The sequence below is a fragment of the Sebastes fasciatus genome, chromosome 17, assembly GCF_043250625.1.
Source record: "Sebastes fasciatus isolate fSebFas1 chromosome 17, fSebFas1.pri, whole genome shotgun sequence".
NCBI lineage: Eukaryota > Metazoa > Chordata > Actinopteri > Perciformes > Sebastidae > Sebastes > Sebastes fasciatus.
The window spans coordinates 6646770-6662099 of NC_133811.1; the positions used below are offsets into that span (position 1 = coordinate 6646770).

General features: G+C 41.8%; 1 protein-coding gene across 1 annotated transcript in view; it reads left to right on the forward strand.

Annotated features, from left to right (window-relative positions):
• Nucleotides 1-1206: 1206 nt before the first annotated feature.
• The window catches only part of eepd1 (endonuclease/exonuclease/phosphatase family domain containing 1), a 34433-nt gene continuing 20309 nt past the window's right edge, over nucleotides 1207-15330 (forward strand). Inside the window, exons 1-2 of the mRNA XM_074613974.1 lie at nucleotides 1207-1482; nucleotides 1570-2516. Of these exons, the coding sequence (XP_074470075.1) occupies nucleotides 1666-2516 (851 nt within the window). The 5' untranslated portion in view covers nucleotides 1207-1482; nucleotides 1570-1665. The remainder of the gene's footprint in view (nucleotides 1483-1569; nucleotides 2517-15330) is intronic.

The following is a 15330-nucleotide window of genomic DNA, read 5'->3' on the forward strand; positions in this document are numbered from 1 at the left end:
GATTCTTTTCTGTTTTTAGCTGTGGGCACTAGACAGCTCCAAGCACCAATATTACAAAATTGAAATAAAAATGTTATGGGGGGAGGTCATATGTACAGGTTGAAGGTTCTTTTCTTTTCTTTTCTTTTTTTAAAAGAGTTGCAGTTTGTCTATTTTGGGACATGGGAAATAAATATAAAAATTTTATAAATGTATACAATTAATTGAAAATTATGTAAGTAATTTAAATGTAGCCAAAAAGAAATATATGCATAAATAAATTAAGAGTATTATTTTTTTCATTTATTGTAGAAATAGACTAAATGTGTAGAAATAAATGTGGAATTTGAAATAAATAAATGCAAGTGTAAAAGTAAAAGTAAATGTAAATATGTCATGTAGAAAGAATTTTTGTGGGAATAAATTTGGAAATAAGTAATAGTCAATAAATATAAAAACACAGAAATAGCCTACAAAATATTCTTTATTAATTCCCCATATATTCAGTCTTTATTGGCATTTTTAAAGTAATTAATTTAATTTTGAATTAATATGCACATTTAATTATATATAGGCCTATTTATTTATGTCCTGTGTCAGTCTTTGGCTCCCATAGTTTATGAGAAGACTAAACCTGTATTTATTATTATTATTATTATTATTATTATTTGTATTATTAATAATAATAATAATAATAATGATAATAATTGTATTTAGTATAGCGCCTTTCCTAAAACACAATTCACAAAGTGCTTTACAATAATAAAAATGTATTAAAAACAGTAAAAACAAATAAACAAAAACAAAAAACAATCACTAAAATAGCTGTTAGAAACACAAAATTACAAAACTAGAGAGCAACAAATTGACACAAAGGCCACAAAAGGAGGTCAACGGCACTCTTCTAGCAAAAAGTTCAAAAATCTTCAATCAGATGACTATTTCATTGTGAAATACTAAAAACATAGACAATGCAGGCCCATTATGAGATGGTTACACCACCCATGCGTGTCGGCACAAACAGCCTTCTTCAGGACACAAAGGCCAGTTTAAATAAGTGAGTCTTTTGCATCAACTGATTATATTTGTCACACGTGTGCACATTGTATTTATTTATCTATTTAAACTGGCTGGTGTGCTTCACCTTCTTACTCAGCTACTTTTATTGTGAAGCCTAGCACCATGTGTTCCGGTGTTCCTCCTGTGCGTCTTGACACCCGTCTGGCAGCGATGGTTTGTATCGATGTGATCGCTGGCGTCTCGCTGTCAGATGAGCGTGTGGAGGCCGACCTGTGGCCAGTCACACAGCGGACTGTTGGAGGGCAAAGTGTACAGAGCAGCAGCAGCCTGTCTATCCAGCTGTTATCTCCCTCAGAGGACGACACACAGAGGACCGGCTCCATCTGCCCGGAGAGCTGCGAGACGCTGAACCGAACCGGAGTGTGTGTGATCCACGCAGCAGAAGCATGTAGCCACGATAACGAGGACAACTACTCCTATATGGTGCGTATGATTAACACCATATGTGTGTGATGTGTTCATCTGTGTGACTGTCCCCTCTCTGGTCTCCATGGTGATTGTGTGTTTCAGTCTGATCTGTCTCTACCGTGGCCCTCCGTCTGCTCCGGTCCGCTGCACTGATCCTGATCCGAGCCCCGGTCCCGGTGTGACCCCCCTGGAGGAGACATGGGTGGGAGTCTGGGCTGTCACCGCTCCATCCCCAAGGACCCCACAGACTTCAGCTGCGGCAAGCGCAAGTTCAGCGCGGCGTGTAACTTCGGCCACATCCTGGTGAACCAGGAGCGGCTGAACATCAACACGGCCACCGAGGAGGAGCTCATGACTCTGCCGGGAGTCAACCGCACCGTGGCGCAGAACATCGTGGAGTACCGGGACTGTATAGGAGGCTTTAAGAAAGTGGAGGACTTGGCTTTAGTGAGCGGGATCGGAGCCACCAAACTGGAGGTGATCAAACTGGAGATCTGCGTCTCCAGCAGGACCAGCTCGTCCCAGCACTCCCCGTCCTCCCTGCGTAAAGACCCGGACCACCAGCAGCCCTGCACCGGCATGAACATCAACACCGCCACGCCGGCGCAGCTCATGAGCATCCGAGGCATCACGGAGAAGATAGCCAAGAACATCGTGGCCTACCGGGCGGAGCACGGTGCCTTCAGGAGCATCGAGGACCTGGTGAGGGTCCACCACATCAACAGCTCGCTGCTGGACAAGATCCGCTTCCAAGTGTTCGTGGAGCGCTCCAGGGCGCCGTCCACCAACACCAACGGGGGGCTGACCTGCACCACCAAGTCCCACCCGAGCCCCACGTCGTTCAGTCTCAGGAGCGACGACCTGGACCTCCCGCCCGGAGGACCGACCCAGATCATCTCAGTGCGGCCCAACGTGGAGCCGCCGCCCGGGCTGAGGGACGGGAAGCCCGTGGTGCGTCTGGCCACCTGGAGCCTGCAGGGCTGCTCCTGCGACAAGGCCAACAACCCGGGGGTCAAAGAGGTGGTGTGCATGACCCTGCTGGAGAACGAGTGAGTAAAAACACATAGAGCTTACCTGTACTCATGATCTATCTAAAGTGTTGTGAGATGGATGTGTCATGGTGGGGTAGTCTCACATGTCAAAAGTTAGGACAAGTTTGAACTTTTTACATCGAGGTAATGGAGAGCAGAGATGGGGCAAATCTCAATAGGCTTTGAAATCCATTAAAACATAATAAAAATGGAAAAATATATATATATTTAATAGAATATATAGGTGAACAAAGTATTAAACAGAACAACACTATAAATACAATCTTTAATATGGTGCCATCAGGTCCATTCTTGGTCTGTTTCGGTCACAAATGATGCTGTGACTTTGTTATAGAGTAGATTCTTTGGAGAGTTTTGGTGGCCCCATAGAAGAATCCTCATATTAAACCACTTGGCATCACCATCACATAGGGAACACCATGCACAGTCAAAGTCATACACTCAGAAACTCAAGAGGAACTTCAGATTCCCAGAGGCCCAAAGAGGTTCACCGCATGTCAGTAGGTTTTGTTAATTTGTTTAATTGCAAATAATTTGTTGAGGAATTTGCACCACTAAAGTACAACGTAGCCTTAAACCTTTTTAGTTGATATTGTGCTCTCAGGGTGCTTGTTCCAAAGTTGTGTTTAATTAATTTGCCTCAAACTAACTGACTGACACTTAAAAAATGTGTGAGTTGATAGTTTTATTCCAGCACATATGAGTACTGGTTGGTTTGCGGGTCTTTGTGTGCACTGTACTTGACGAGAACTTGGACATGACATGGTAAATGGACTTGCATTTATATAGTGCTTTTCTAGTCTTCCCACCACTCAAAGCGCTTTTACACTACATGTCAGCATTCACCCATTCATACACTGATGGCAGAGGCTGCTAAGGTGCCAACTTTGCCATTCAGGAAACACTGTTACTGTTATGTGTCTAATCTAAATACTCACCCGCTCCCGATAGCTATGCCTTCGGGAGCAATTTGGGGTTAAGTGTCTTGCTGAAGGACACATCGACATGTGACCCGGAGCAGCCAGGGATCGAAGCACTGACCTTGCGATTGGGGGACAACCTGCTCTACCTTCTGAGCCACAGCCGCACATGGTACTAAGGGTGGAAGGGGGGGGTCAGTAGGGGTCCAAAAACACATTTTTACACAGGGACCCACCAACAGGTTTATTAGGCAAAAAAATTAACCTTGCAGCTTATTTTAAAAACTTTTTTTAACTTAAATTGGAAGGTTCAACTAGAAGTTGCTGGAAGAAAGAAAAGAAAATAATCTTACAAAAATATGTAAAAAACAAACAAACAAACAGTTAAAACGTTAGAAAAAGAACAAATAATAATAATAATAAAAACACAAAAATGAATACATATTACCGATAATATACTTATTTTTAATGTCAAAAAAGGAACCTTGCAGCGTATTTAAGCGTACTTAAAATAAAAGATTCATATAAAATTGAATTTGCTCGAGGAAAGAAAGAAAATAACCTTGTAAAAATATGTATAAAAAAACAAAACAAAACACAGTTTAAACATTATTAGGAAAAGTGCAAATATTAAAAAAACACACAAAAAAAATACATATTACTGATAGTATACTTAATTTTAATGTAAAAAATACTAGCAACCGTTTCCCCACATTTATTGATTACTTGACCCAGATCAGGCCATCTAAGAATTAGTATTTCTGAGACCTGGTCATGAAACCATCAACATGAGATAAGAATAAAGTCTGCAGCAGTTTATAAAGCCGGTATAACTTTAATACACACAAAGCAAGAAAAGGTGACGCATGAATATAATGGAACAGAGTAACATTTCCAATACAGGCTCTCCACAAGGCTACAATCCAATACTGTCACAGCAGCAGGTTTCTAGGCCCAAAAAAAACGAAACTTTGAGTCTGATGCAACATCTCTGATTCTGTGATTGACAGCGTTGTTGTTTGACAAGTCTCACTTGTGAAGAAAACGAGTGAAGAGCAGTGGACGACTTAAGGTTACAATGTTCTTTTGCCCTGAGTGCAGCATTTATGCAGATAACAGGAAAATAGGCCTCAGTGAATCCAGGTTAATCTGCCCTGATAACTCTGAGAGCAGTGTTACAGTGTCGGGTTCCAGTCAATGAATAACAAGATCAATTCAAAGGGATTCTGCATGTATTTGCTTGACAACGAGCTGCTCGGCTCACCTTGTCTAAGAGCTCTACTGTAGCTCAGGCCTGAGATCGCTCAGCATGATACGACATACACAAGATATTTACTTTGTTCTGCTCGCCATGTTCTTCAATTTATTCGTTGTTATTAATACACACCTCTTCTTGAGGAGGGTGTGACCAGACTTTCCCATTCTCACTGTCAGTTTGCCAGTTGTGGGTGCCTGGAGCGGTGCAGTAACCTCCTTTGGGTGGTGAGCCCTGACCTGCTTGGTCATGAACTGTGGGGCATTCCTGCAGCACATGTTGTGACGTCTGAAACTGTCACTGCCAGTAAAATTAGTATCCTCTGCAATGCCGCCATCATATGGTCCATCCTACAACATCAACATTCGGTTCTCTGTCGTATGGAGAGGCCGTCGTACCAAACTCCATTTGAAAATCAGTCATTTTAATGTTACTTTGCTTAAAAGAAAACATACATACTTCATTGAACGTGACTAAATACCTCTGTCGAATCCTCTGCCTCTGCTCATCAGTTCATCATCAATTCATATGTCATGGACTAGAAATCAGTGTCAAACAATTAGGGCTGCAACTAATGATTATTTTCATTATCGATTAATCTGCTGATTATTTTCTAGATTAATCGATTAATTGTTTGGTCTATAAAATGTCAGAAAATAGTGAAAAATATCCATCCAAATTTCTAGTCCAATGTCTTGTTTTGTCCCAAACCCAAAGATATTCAGTTTAAATATGATATAAAACAGAGAAAAGCAGGAAAACTCCATATCTGAGATGCTGAAAACAGCATTTTCTGCCATTTTTGCATGAAAAATCACAGTTGACGATCGACTAATCGGTTAGTCAACTAATCGTTGCAGCTTCACAAACGAGTCTAAAAATCGGATGATATTGAAATAATTGCTCCTAGGTCTAAGATCTTAACATTTCAATGCGCCTTATTGGTCATGTTCTGCAAGGTGATTCTGCTCAGGACTCCTTCTGCAACATGTCATCAAATCACCAAGTGGCATCAAGTAAGCTAGCTAGCTTAACAGGTCTGTTGTCTGATCATGCCATCATTCCTATTCTCAATAGCTGGCTAGTATGAAGCTTTTCTGTGGAAGCTCCACCTGAACGATGGGTTTATTTCAATGCTCCTCAGGCTATTTTTGTTATCATTCTTTGGAGATATTGCACAAGGGATCTGAGCAAGGAAATACATTAAAATGTCCCTTTTTCTGTCTCGTTTGGACAGCGTCTTGGTCACTGCGGAGCCCTGAGTAGCTACTTAGTTCAGCCCTATTAGCCCTTATCAGAGGCTGTTTGGCTGATTCAACATGTTGAAGCGATGAGAGAAAGCTGTCTGAGTGGCTGATGAGTCTTTGAATCAGTGATTTTGTACACTTCCTTATTCTCTTTTCCTTTTCTTCTTTTTTTTTTACAAGAAAAAGACTATTGGCTGACAGTGCCAACTTTTGCTAAACAAAAAACACCAACAAGATTTACCAATTTTTTAATCAGACATATTGTCAATTTGCATTTCGAGCATATGACGGTACTGTTCAGCTACATTCACAGCGGTGTGAAACTGGTTGGCTTGTTCTTTTTCTGTCTCGTCACTTTGGAGAACAAATAACGCTCTAATACTAGTTATTTTCTTTGATGCAGGCTCAGAATGTAGATGCATGTTGAAGTCGAGGTAGCCGTTGGTTTTAGTCTTTGCGGGGATATGAAGCGGCCTAAAGGTTTTAGTAGTCTTTGAACAAAGTGCTTGTCGGATCTCCTAATAGTGTCTGAAACCCCTTTTCTGAAGGTGGAATCGTCATGAAAATTTTTGTAACATTCCAAACCAGACAGTTCAACAACTATGCCCGCTGTATGCTGCGAATGGGGAGGTGTGGAAGACGGCAATGTGTGAACTTTTCTTTCAAGTTATTCCTCACACTTCTGTCACTTTTCATGTTGAACACTAAGTGCAACACCAAGAATGCTTTTGAGGAGAGAGTTTAGTTCTTTAAAGCTGACTTGGTGTGTCAGGAGGCTTTAAGCCTTGGTTATACTCCCAAACGGAAGCGTACACAGAGAGCTGCAGACACCAGGGACACGTACAGGTAGTAGGTCTGTTTATACTGTCCGCTTGGAGGACGCGTTCAACACATGCACAGTAGATCGCTACGCTATCACTTGTAGTATAGTACCACCAATTTGTTGTGACTGCACTGATCCGTCCCATCCACGTAGTACGGAAATGTTTGATGTGCACACACAGATGAAACTTTGGCCGTGCGGACACTCACGATCCTTGCGGATCAGAACTCTGTCTTTGGTGTGTCTTTGCAGTCTCGACATAATGGATAGTGGCCCACACTTTCAGTCTCCTCTTGAAAGCATTCACAGTGTTGCTTTTGAACGGAAAACCCATCACAAACATCTTGAACACCGGTCTCCTGCTTGAAAGTCCTGTGTTTGTTGGACCCATCGACCTCCACTCTCGCCCGCCATAAGCATTCTTTCTAATTTTTATTGTACGTCACTAGCTCTGAGCTTAGCTTATTTACATGGATGTGTTTACATTGCAGTCAGTACAGACTACATGGCGTACAAATGACACGCCCAAAGCAAGAAAGGCGTTCTTATTGCACGCTAAATGCCTTGCGCATTATCGTGGCATTCGTACGCCTTTTCATGCGAAGGTGCTGGTGCTACTTCCACACCTGGTCACTCACTGCTACTGCGTTGTTTGTTTTGGAGAGTTACAAAAATGGCCAGATGCTGTTAGACAATTCAACAATCACACTGAGGCCTTCATACCTCTGGGCAGCTATAGACTTGCTGATAATGAAGGCCACACAAAACGTTCAACTTTCTGAAAAGGGTTTGGTGTGGTATGATTTCATATAAGAGGATTGCAGTCATCCCTGGTTATTAAACCATCAGCTCCACCACACCCAGTACAAACTGCCTTAGGTAAAGTTTGGAACCTCACATGACTGATTTGTGTGATCAAGGAGCATCTGTCATGTGTTTTTGTTTGATTACCTTTGGCGTCATCTGCGATCTCCCTCCATATCTCCCTCTTCTTCCATCTCCTGCCAAACCCACCCACCCTCTTGTAAATCTCCACCACTTCCCTCACTTATGCATCCCACTTCCTGTGTTCCCAAGCCATGGGTAACAAGCCTAATGGTGATAATATTATAGGGATCATTGTTATGGAGGAGGAGGAGGCTGTAGAGGTGATCCGGTGTGTTTGCGCAGCGCTGTGGGAGCAATCACAAGATCCAGGCTGAGTTTACACACTTCCTGGCTTTCCTCCAGGCACAAGCAGAGAGCTACCAGAGTTCAATGAACTCCCGCCTACAATAGGTTACACAGCTAACTGCGCTCAGCCACCGCAGCCTGCTGATGTTAATAATCAGCCTGCCTTTAGTCAGCCTCACACACTGGGCTGAAGGGAAGTGAAAGAGTCGCCATTAGCGCTTAACAGCAGGGCCAATCTGGATCAAGGTGTAGATGCGAGCTGACAGGGACTCACTTGATTCAGAGAAAATGCGGCTGCCGCGGGGAAAAGCCGTGTTTCCGCTCCTCTCTTTCTACATGACAGTTTGTAGGAGGACATTTTCTGTTTGCTTTTTGTGCTTCATCAGTCTGTGCTTCTTTTCTTGTGTCACAGAGAATAATTTGGCTGCCTTAGTGTTGAAACATTCCCGGTGTTGTCCAATGTGTCTTACAGTACTGTGCAACTTCCAAGCTGCATGAAGCAAGAATTACATGCAACAAACAACATCCAGCCTCTCTGTCCAAACGCATTATGACAGCTTATATTCATCCAGTTTACATATCCACCTACCTGACTGCACACGGGAGGTATCAAAACATGAAATTGAGTTACAGAACGGCGGTGAGGAAGTGATCCTTCCAGAGAACGCCGGGCTCACCAACGTTAGTCGCATTTGTCACCCCTTTGATATCCTTTCGTATGAGTCATTATGGACGAGGCAGGCCGGAAAACATGAGCTTGCAGTGTGCAGTTCATTGACATGACTTTTGTTATGGCTTTGAACAAGTGAAAGGAATATTCCCACATTTTGGGAAAATGTATTCACTAGGGCTGTCAAAGTTAACGTGATAATAATGCATCAACGCAAATTCGTTTTAATGCCACTAATTTCTTTAACACATTAACACAACTTGTGATTTTTAGGTTGTATCGGTCTCATTTTTAAAGCTAGAGTGAAGATTCTGGTATCATATGAAACTAAAAAACGTAAGGAATCCATTTGTACCAACCATGTCATACGAGCTTGTCGGGAAGGAGGCTAAATAACGCTCTAAACTTACGCTAATATTTTAGCAACACTCTTTCTTCGGAGGTAGACTATTAAATTAGTCAGTAATCAATAATGTTAGCTCACACATGTCTCATTAAGCTCCTGGCACGGTCTGATTATGTAATTTACCAAAACATGACCTTCTTTAAAGTACACAATAATGGCTCCCACACCTTTTTGAACTTCAACTAGTTCAGTTACTTCTCATTACTGAGAGTACCGTGAACATAGTTGACATTGAAACACGAGTCAAAAGGAGAAATTAGCTCATATGTCAGTGTCAATTTCATGACCCAAATAAGCTGAACCTTGAAGCCACAAGGTTACTCAAGGTTGTTTTGACTTTTTCCATCACAAGTCAAGTCGCCAGGGTTTGTTTTCATTGCTGCTATGTCTGTATTCGACCCCTGACCTTGCTGACAGGGCTGACGATGATAGGAGACGGATGGCTCACGTGAGGAAGTAGTAGTTGCTACTGAAAGCTAGCTAGTAGTTAACTGCAGGACAGCGGGAAAAAGGAAGACACCAGGCGGTCTCGTAGCCGTGCTTTCTGTGGGTTTGTGTTAGGTTTTATTTCCTTACTGAACTCCGAAGTGTATCTGACAGATCATATTGAGAGAATACAGGCTATCAAATCATACTACCCCAGAATCTATAGCTATTGCATTGACTGAAATCCAGGCCCAATGAGGAGATGAACATCTTACTGTCTTGCCTTTCACATTTCATATCTCAACCTTTCCTTCATGTTGTTAGCAGCGGTGGCTAACGGATGATAGCCCAGCCTCCTTGTGTTTAGCCACTAAAGCCAATTATATGCTAATGAGTTGCTGCTGATATTCCTGGTCTTTGAGTGACAGGCGTACAGACGGCAGCTGTTGTAGTCGTTCCCTTGTTAATCACATTACTCTAATCAGATCTGCTTCTGCTCCTTGTTTAGCTTATCAATTCTCTACTGAGGACTATACAGGCTTGTAAAACCACTCGAGAAAATCAGTAAATGGCTGCATTTACTGTACACAGAGCGTCTCATTGTATACATCAGCTGGAATGCCGTCGGTTCCCGTCGGAGTACGTGTTGAACTTCTTAGCGTACAGCCAATTAAACAGTTTTATTTTAAACGTATTACATCACCATCATCAGACAGTCGCACTGAATAACAGCCAGACAGCAGCCTGAGACACAACACAACAAGCAACAACCCAGATGTCTCCTTCTTATCTACAGTACTCTACTGAGACATGTCTTTTGTTGCACATTGGCTTCCACTGGGGGAAAAGTGCACTGCTAACATCAGTTTGTAGGCTACCTACCTTATTCATTGTAGCCAGTGGGCAACTCCGGGGTCTGAAAAGTGAATGTCAATGCAGAAGCAAAGACCATTTTGGTAGAATATGACAATAGAATAGAAATACTTTTGAACAGCACTTTTTAGTTTAGTTTTTATTTGCTGGCGTCCGGTAGTCGCTTTCAGTCCAAAATGGCGGAAGCATAGCTCTGCTGCTGGGCGCTGATGTTGCAATATAACGATCAATTGACTTTCTATTCTTGGCAATATACGTTCTTTGGCGGAAGTGCTTTAAACCTGCATTCTTTCTAACAGCCAGCAGGGGGCGACTCCTCTGGTTGCAAAAGAAGTCTGATTGTATAGAAGTCTATGAGAAAATGACCCTACTTCTCACTTGATTTATGACCTCAGTAAACATTGTAAACATGAGTTTATGGTCTCAATCGCTAATTTCAAGTCTTCTTCAATACAGCATGATGTTCATTTAGTAAATGATGGTCCCATTTAGAGTCAGATAGACCATAAAGCAGGGGATGCTTTAGGGCGTGGCTACTTTGTGATTGACAGGTCGCTACCACAGCGTTGTCCAGTCTCTTGAGTTGTTTAACCCTTCAATGGTGTGTTTTCAGTTCATGAAAGGGTTAAAGCTTTGCTACTGGCCATTAGAAAGAATGCAAGTTTAAGACACTTCTGCATTGGCTTCACTTTTCAGAACAGGAGGTTGGCGCTTGTTCATAACACAGCCGTACCGGCATTTTCCATGCAGTGTTACTCGGTCTTAAGGGAAGGAAATTGGCGATACAAATTTCCCTGAACATCCATCCCTTCCATTCACACATGAGGCTAGGTGTGGCTGCAAAAAAAGAAAACATAATATGTCAAGAGCACAATTTGGACAACATACAGAACTTGTTCTGGTTCATTTTGCACCGTTAAGTTTGATATTTTTCACAACTGCACATTTCAAAATATAAATAATTAATGAATCATGCTTTTCGATGATGTGTGATGTATAAAGATGTTGTTACAGTCACAGTTTCTTTGTGCTGCACTCTAATCAGCTTGATTACTGATTACTTGAATGACTATATGAGTCATGATGGAATTTTTATGGCTTTCGGTCAGATATTATTTGTCATAAAGTAGATGTTTTTCCTGCTGTACTGTCTGTAAAACATTGGTGGAGAAACAATAGAAGGGGGTTGGTTCCTGCTTCAAGCCTGTTTGAAATGTCTGTCTCAATGAAGGAAGGCTGTGGGAACTGTAGTCTTAAAGGAATAGTTCAACTTTATGGCAAACATGCTCATGTGTATTGGGGTTAGTGTAGCTTAGCACAAAGACTGGAAGCAGGGGAAAGATTTACACAAAGCTTTGTACTTAAAGGGATAGTTTGGGTGCTTTGAAGTGGGGTTGTACAAGGTACTTATCCATAGTCAGTGTATTACCTACAGTAGATGGCGGTCGGCGCACCCCCAAGTTTGGAGAAGCAGACGGGAGTATAGACACAGAAGCAAAGCAATGTACTGCTGTGGACGGGGGCAACAGCAAAACATATTTTAACCACCTGAAAAAAAGGCCCACCTAAAAAAATCAATATCAGTTTAAGTGTACGCTATATTTAGAATATTTTTGCCGGTTTATCTTGCCTTGAGACAGCTATACAGTTAATGTTTCCGACGGGGAACTGAATGATTTATCTATGCTCTCACCAAAGCAACCAGACTCCATTGAAAAAAACAGTGATTTTACGCCGCAGAACACGGGAGTTGCTGGCCTACCGCTGCCTCGATTGGTTATTTTGTTTGTGCTATTGTGTGACTTTGGTGAATCCGAACTAACCAAAGTCACATAATAAGACAAGCAAACTAACCAATCGAGGCAGCGGTAGACCAGCAACCCTTATGTTTTGCGAGGTAAAATTACTGTAATTTTCAATAGAGTCTGGTGCCTTTGGCGAGAGCATAGATAGATGGATACAATGGCTTCAGTTCCCCGTCAGAAAGGGCGGTCTGACAGCAAGGTAAAACGGCCAAAGTATTCTAAATATAGCGTACACTTTTATACAGTAGGTGAGTCTATCTTTTAGGTGGCTAAAACATATTTTTCTGCTGCCCCTGTCCACAGCAGTACATTACTTTGTTCCTATGCTGGTACTCCTTGTCTGTTTCTCCAAACTGGGGGCGTGCCGACCGTCATCTACTGTAGGTAATACACTGACTATGGATGAGCACCTCATACAACCCAACTTCAAAACACCCAAACTACCCCTTTAAAGCTCAGACATGAGAGTGATATCGATTTTCTCGTCTCACTCTTGGAAAGAAAGCAAATAAGTTAATTTCCCCAAATTTGGAGCTACACTATATCTATAATTTTTAACATTTTTTAAGAATGCTGCTGTCATGTCATAATGGCCTGTTGTCATTAACCACGATGTAACTTGTTTACCATAATTACACCAATGAAGCAAATCATTTGCAACTAGGATGTGGTAAACAGTTCAACACAGAGTGCCATCCATTCTTTGATACCACAAAATAAATTTTTCACCCTCAGCAGAGCCACTCCCAGGCTTAGTGAGCAACCGAGACTGTGCACATCTCCGCTTTTAAATCTGTTGACTGAAACGTACTGTACACGAGCCCGGCGCAGCTGTCGAGATGATGCACCCAACATCTGTGGTCTGTATATTAGGCCTGGATTATGAGATAGGCAGGCACAGAGTTTGGCAGCGGCGACACACGCTCTTTTAATCCCTTCACAGACTGACAGAGCCATCAGAGACACACACATAAGCGTGTCATTTTCAGTGATGTTGGCGACTTGAATCTCACCGAGATTCACTGAAGGAATCCAGTGAGATTGAGGGCCATGCAGCGTGGGTGCTGAGGTCATGAGGATGGGGGTGCTGCAAAGGAGGTCTGTGCTGAGCTGACGCAGGGTGTTGGGTGCTCATGTGGAAATTTCCATTGGCGCAGCATTTTATTGTGGGTGGACAGTGAGTTAGGGGCATTGCCCAGCAAGCCCTGCCAGCCAGGAGTCACTCGGGCCAATACAGTGCTTCCAACCCCCCCGTTTCTTTTGCTAAACAAAGCTGATTTGGGCTTGTTTGTCTCCTACAGCAGCAAATCAAACCGACTCACTATGGTCACTAGTAAGCTAAATGCAACTTCACTTTAATCAGTGGGATTAGAACCAAAGATCCATTGCCTTAGAAGTACTAGTGAAAGTGAGAAGAATCCGAATCTGATTTTTTTGCCAAGTATGTGTGCAGATACGAGGAAATTGACTCAGTTTTTTTTGCATCTCTCTCTCTCTTATAAATATTTATATCAATATATATAATAAGCGCCAATGACCAACAATAAAATAAGAAATAAAATGTCTATAAACTGTAAACAATAGAAATAGTGCAAAGAAATACATGGGCTGTATGATTATGATTATGTACAGAATGTACATGTACAGATGTCTATATACTGTATGTACAGCACGTAAGATTGATATTGACAATCCTTAAAATATTTAATCGCGATTAATCGCATGATTGTCCATGATTAATCGCATTTCTTTATCTGTTCAAAATGTACCCTAAAGGGAGATTTGTCAAGTATTTAATACTTTCATCAACATGTGAGTGTGCAAATATGCTGCTTTATGCAAATGTATGTATATATTATTATTGGAAATCAATTAACAACACAAAACAATGACAAGTATTGTCCAGAAACCCTCACACGTACTGCATTTAACATAAAACAATATGCTCAAATCATAACATGGCAAACTGCAGCCCAACAGGCAACAACAGCTGTCAGTGTGTCAGTGTGCTGACTTGACTATGACTTGCCCCCAAACTGCATGTGATTATCATAAAGTGGGCATGTCTGTAAAGGGGAGACTCGTGGGTACCCATAGAACCCATTTACATTCACATATCTTGAGGTCAGAGGTCAAGGGACCCCTTTGAAAATAGCCATGACAGTTTTTCCTCGCCAACATGTAGTGTAAGTTTGAGCGTTATTTAACCTCCGTCACGACAAGCTAGTTTGACATGGTTGGTACCAATGGATTCCTTCAACACACTTTATGGTGCGAGTGCATTTTACCCTTGAGCTATGCATGTTCATAGCTGTATATCTTTGTTCATGTTCATGTTATATAATGTTGGAAATGAAAGGTTTTCAGCCGACAGCGACCGTACACAAGGCCACAGATCACAGAGCCGATAGAAGAACCATTTCCTTCCGTACACGAAAACCTTTCAAGCTAAAGTGACTATTTTTACACAACAAATTGATCATTGTTCATTTGATTGTGTCGTCTAAGGTTGTCGTCTTATTATTTGTATTATTAATACTTATTTTAATTTTCCCTTAGTTATTTAGTTTATTTGTTTGCTTATGTGTTGTGTGTTTCGTCGCTGTTGTGTTAAATAACATTGTGTCTTGTACTGTTCTGAGTGTTTGTAAGGGACCCAAACAAATTTGATTCAATGTGCGGCTGAAATGCACCACAAAGCACTAAAGATGTATAATATTCGCAGGTGAGTATTTCGCATCTTCGTGTCGTTTATTCGTCACGCCCCCCTGGCGTGTAAAGACCTTTTAATATGTCAGTATGTTGGTTGTTGTGTCAACCACTCTTGTAATGTGGGGTGTGCTGAACATTGCATCCTCCAGACGGGCAGGATTTAGTCTTCTTGTGTAATTTTCTGGGAAAATATGAAGTCAAACGTAGTTCACAAAGCATGCTCGTGTTGAGTAAGAAGAGCCGACATCTATAAGAAATTCCAACAAACTACTTCAAAGTTCAGCGTTGTTTTGCTGGATATTCCCTTTTCCACATGACTACAGCATTAAATCCACTAAACAGTACACAAACACATCAGCCTGTACAGGATATTTCGGGCTCATCCTGTTCAGCTTTAAAACATAGTATAATAGTAATAGGCCCCGAGCTGCTATCAGCAGTGATATGAAGTGAAAAAAACAGAAGTGCATTTATGATCACAGTCAGCCCCCCATCAGGCGG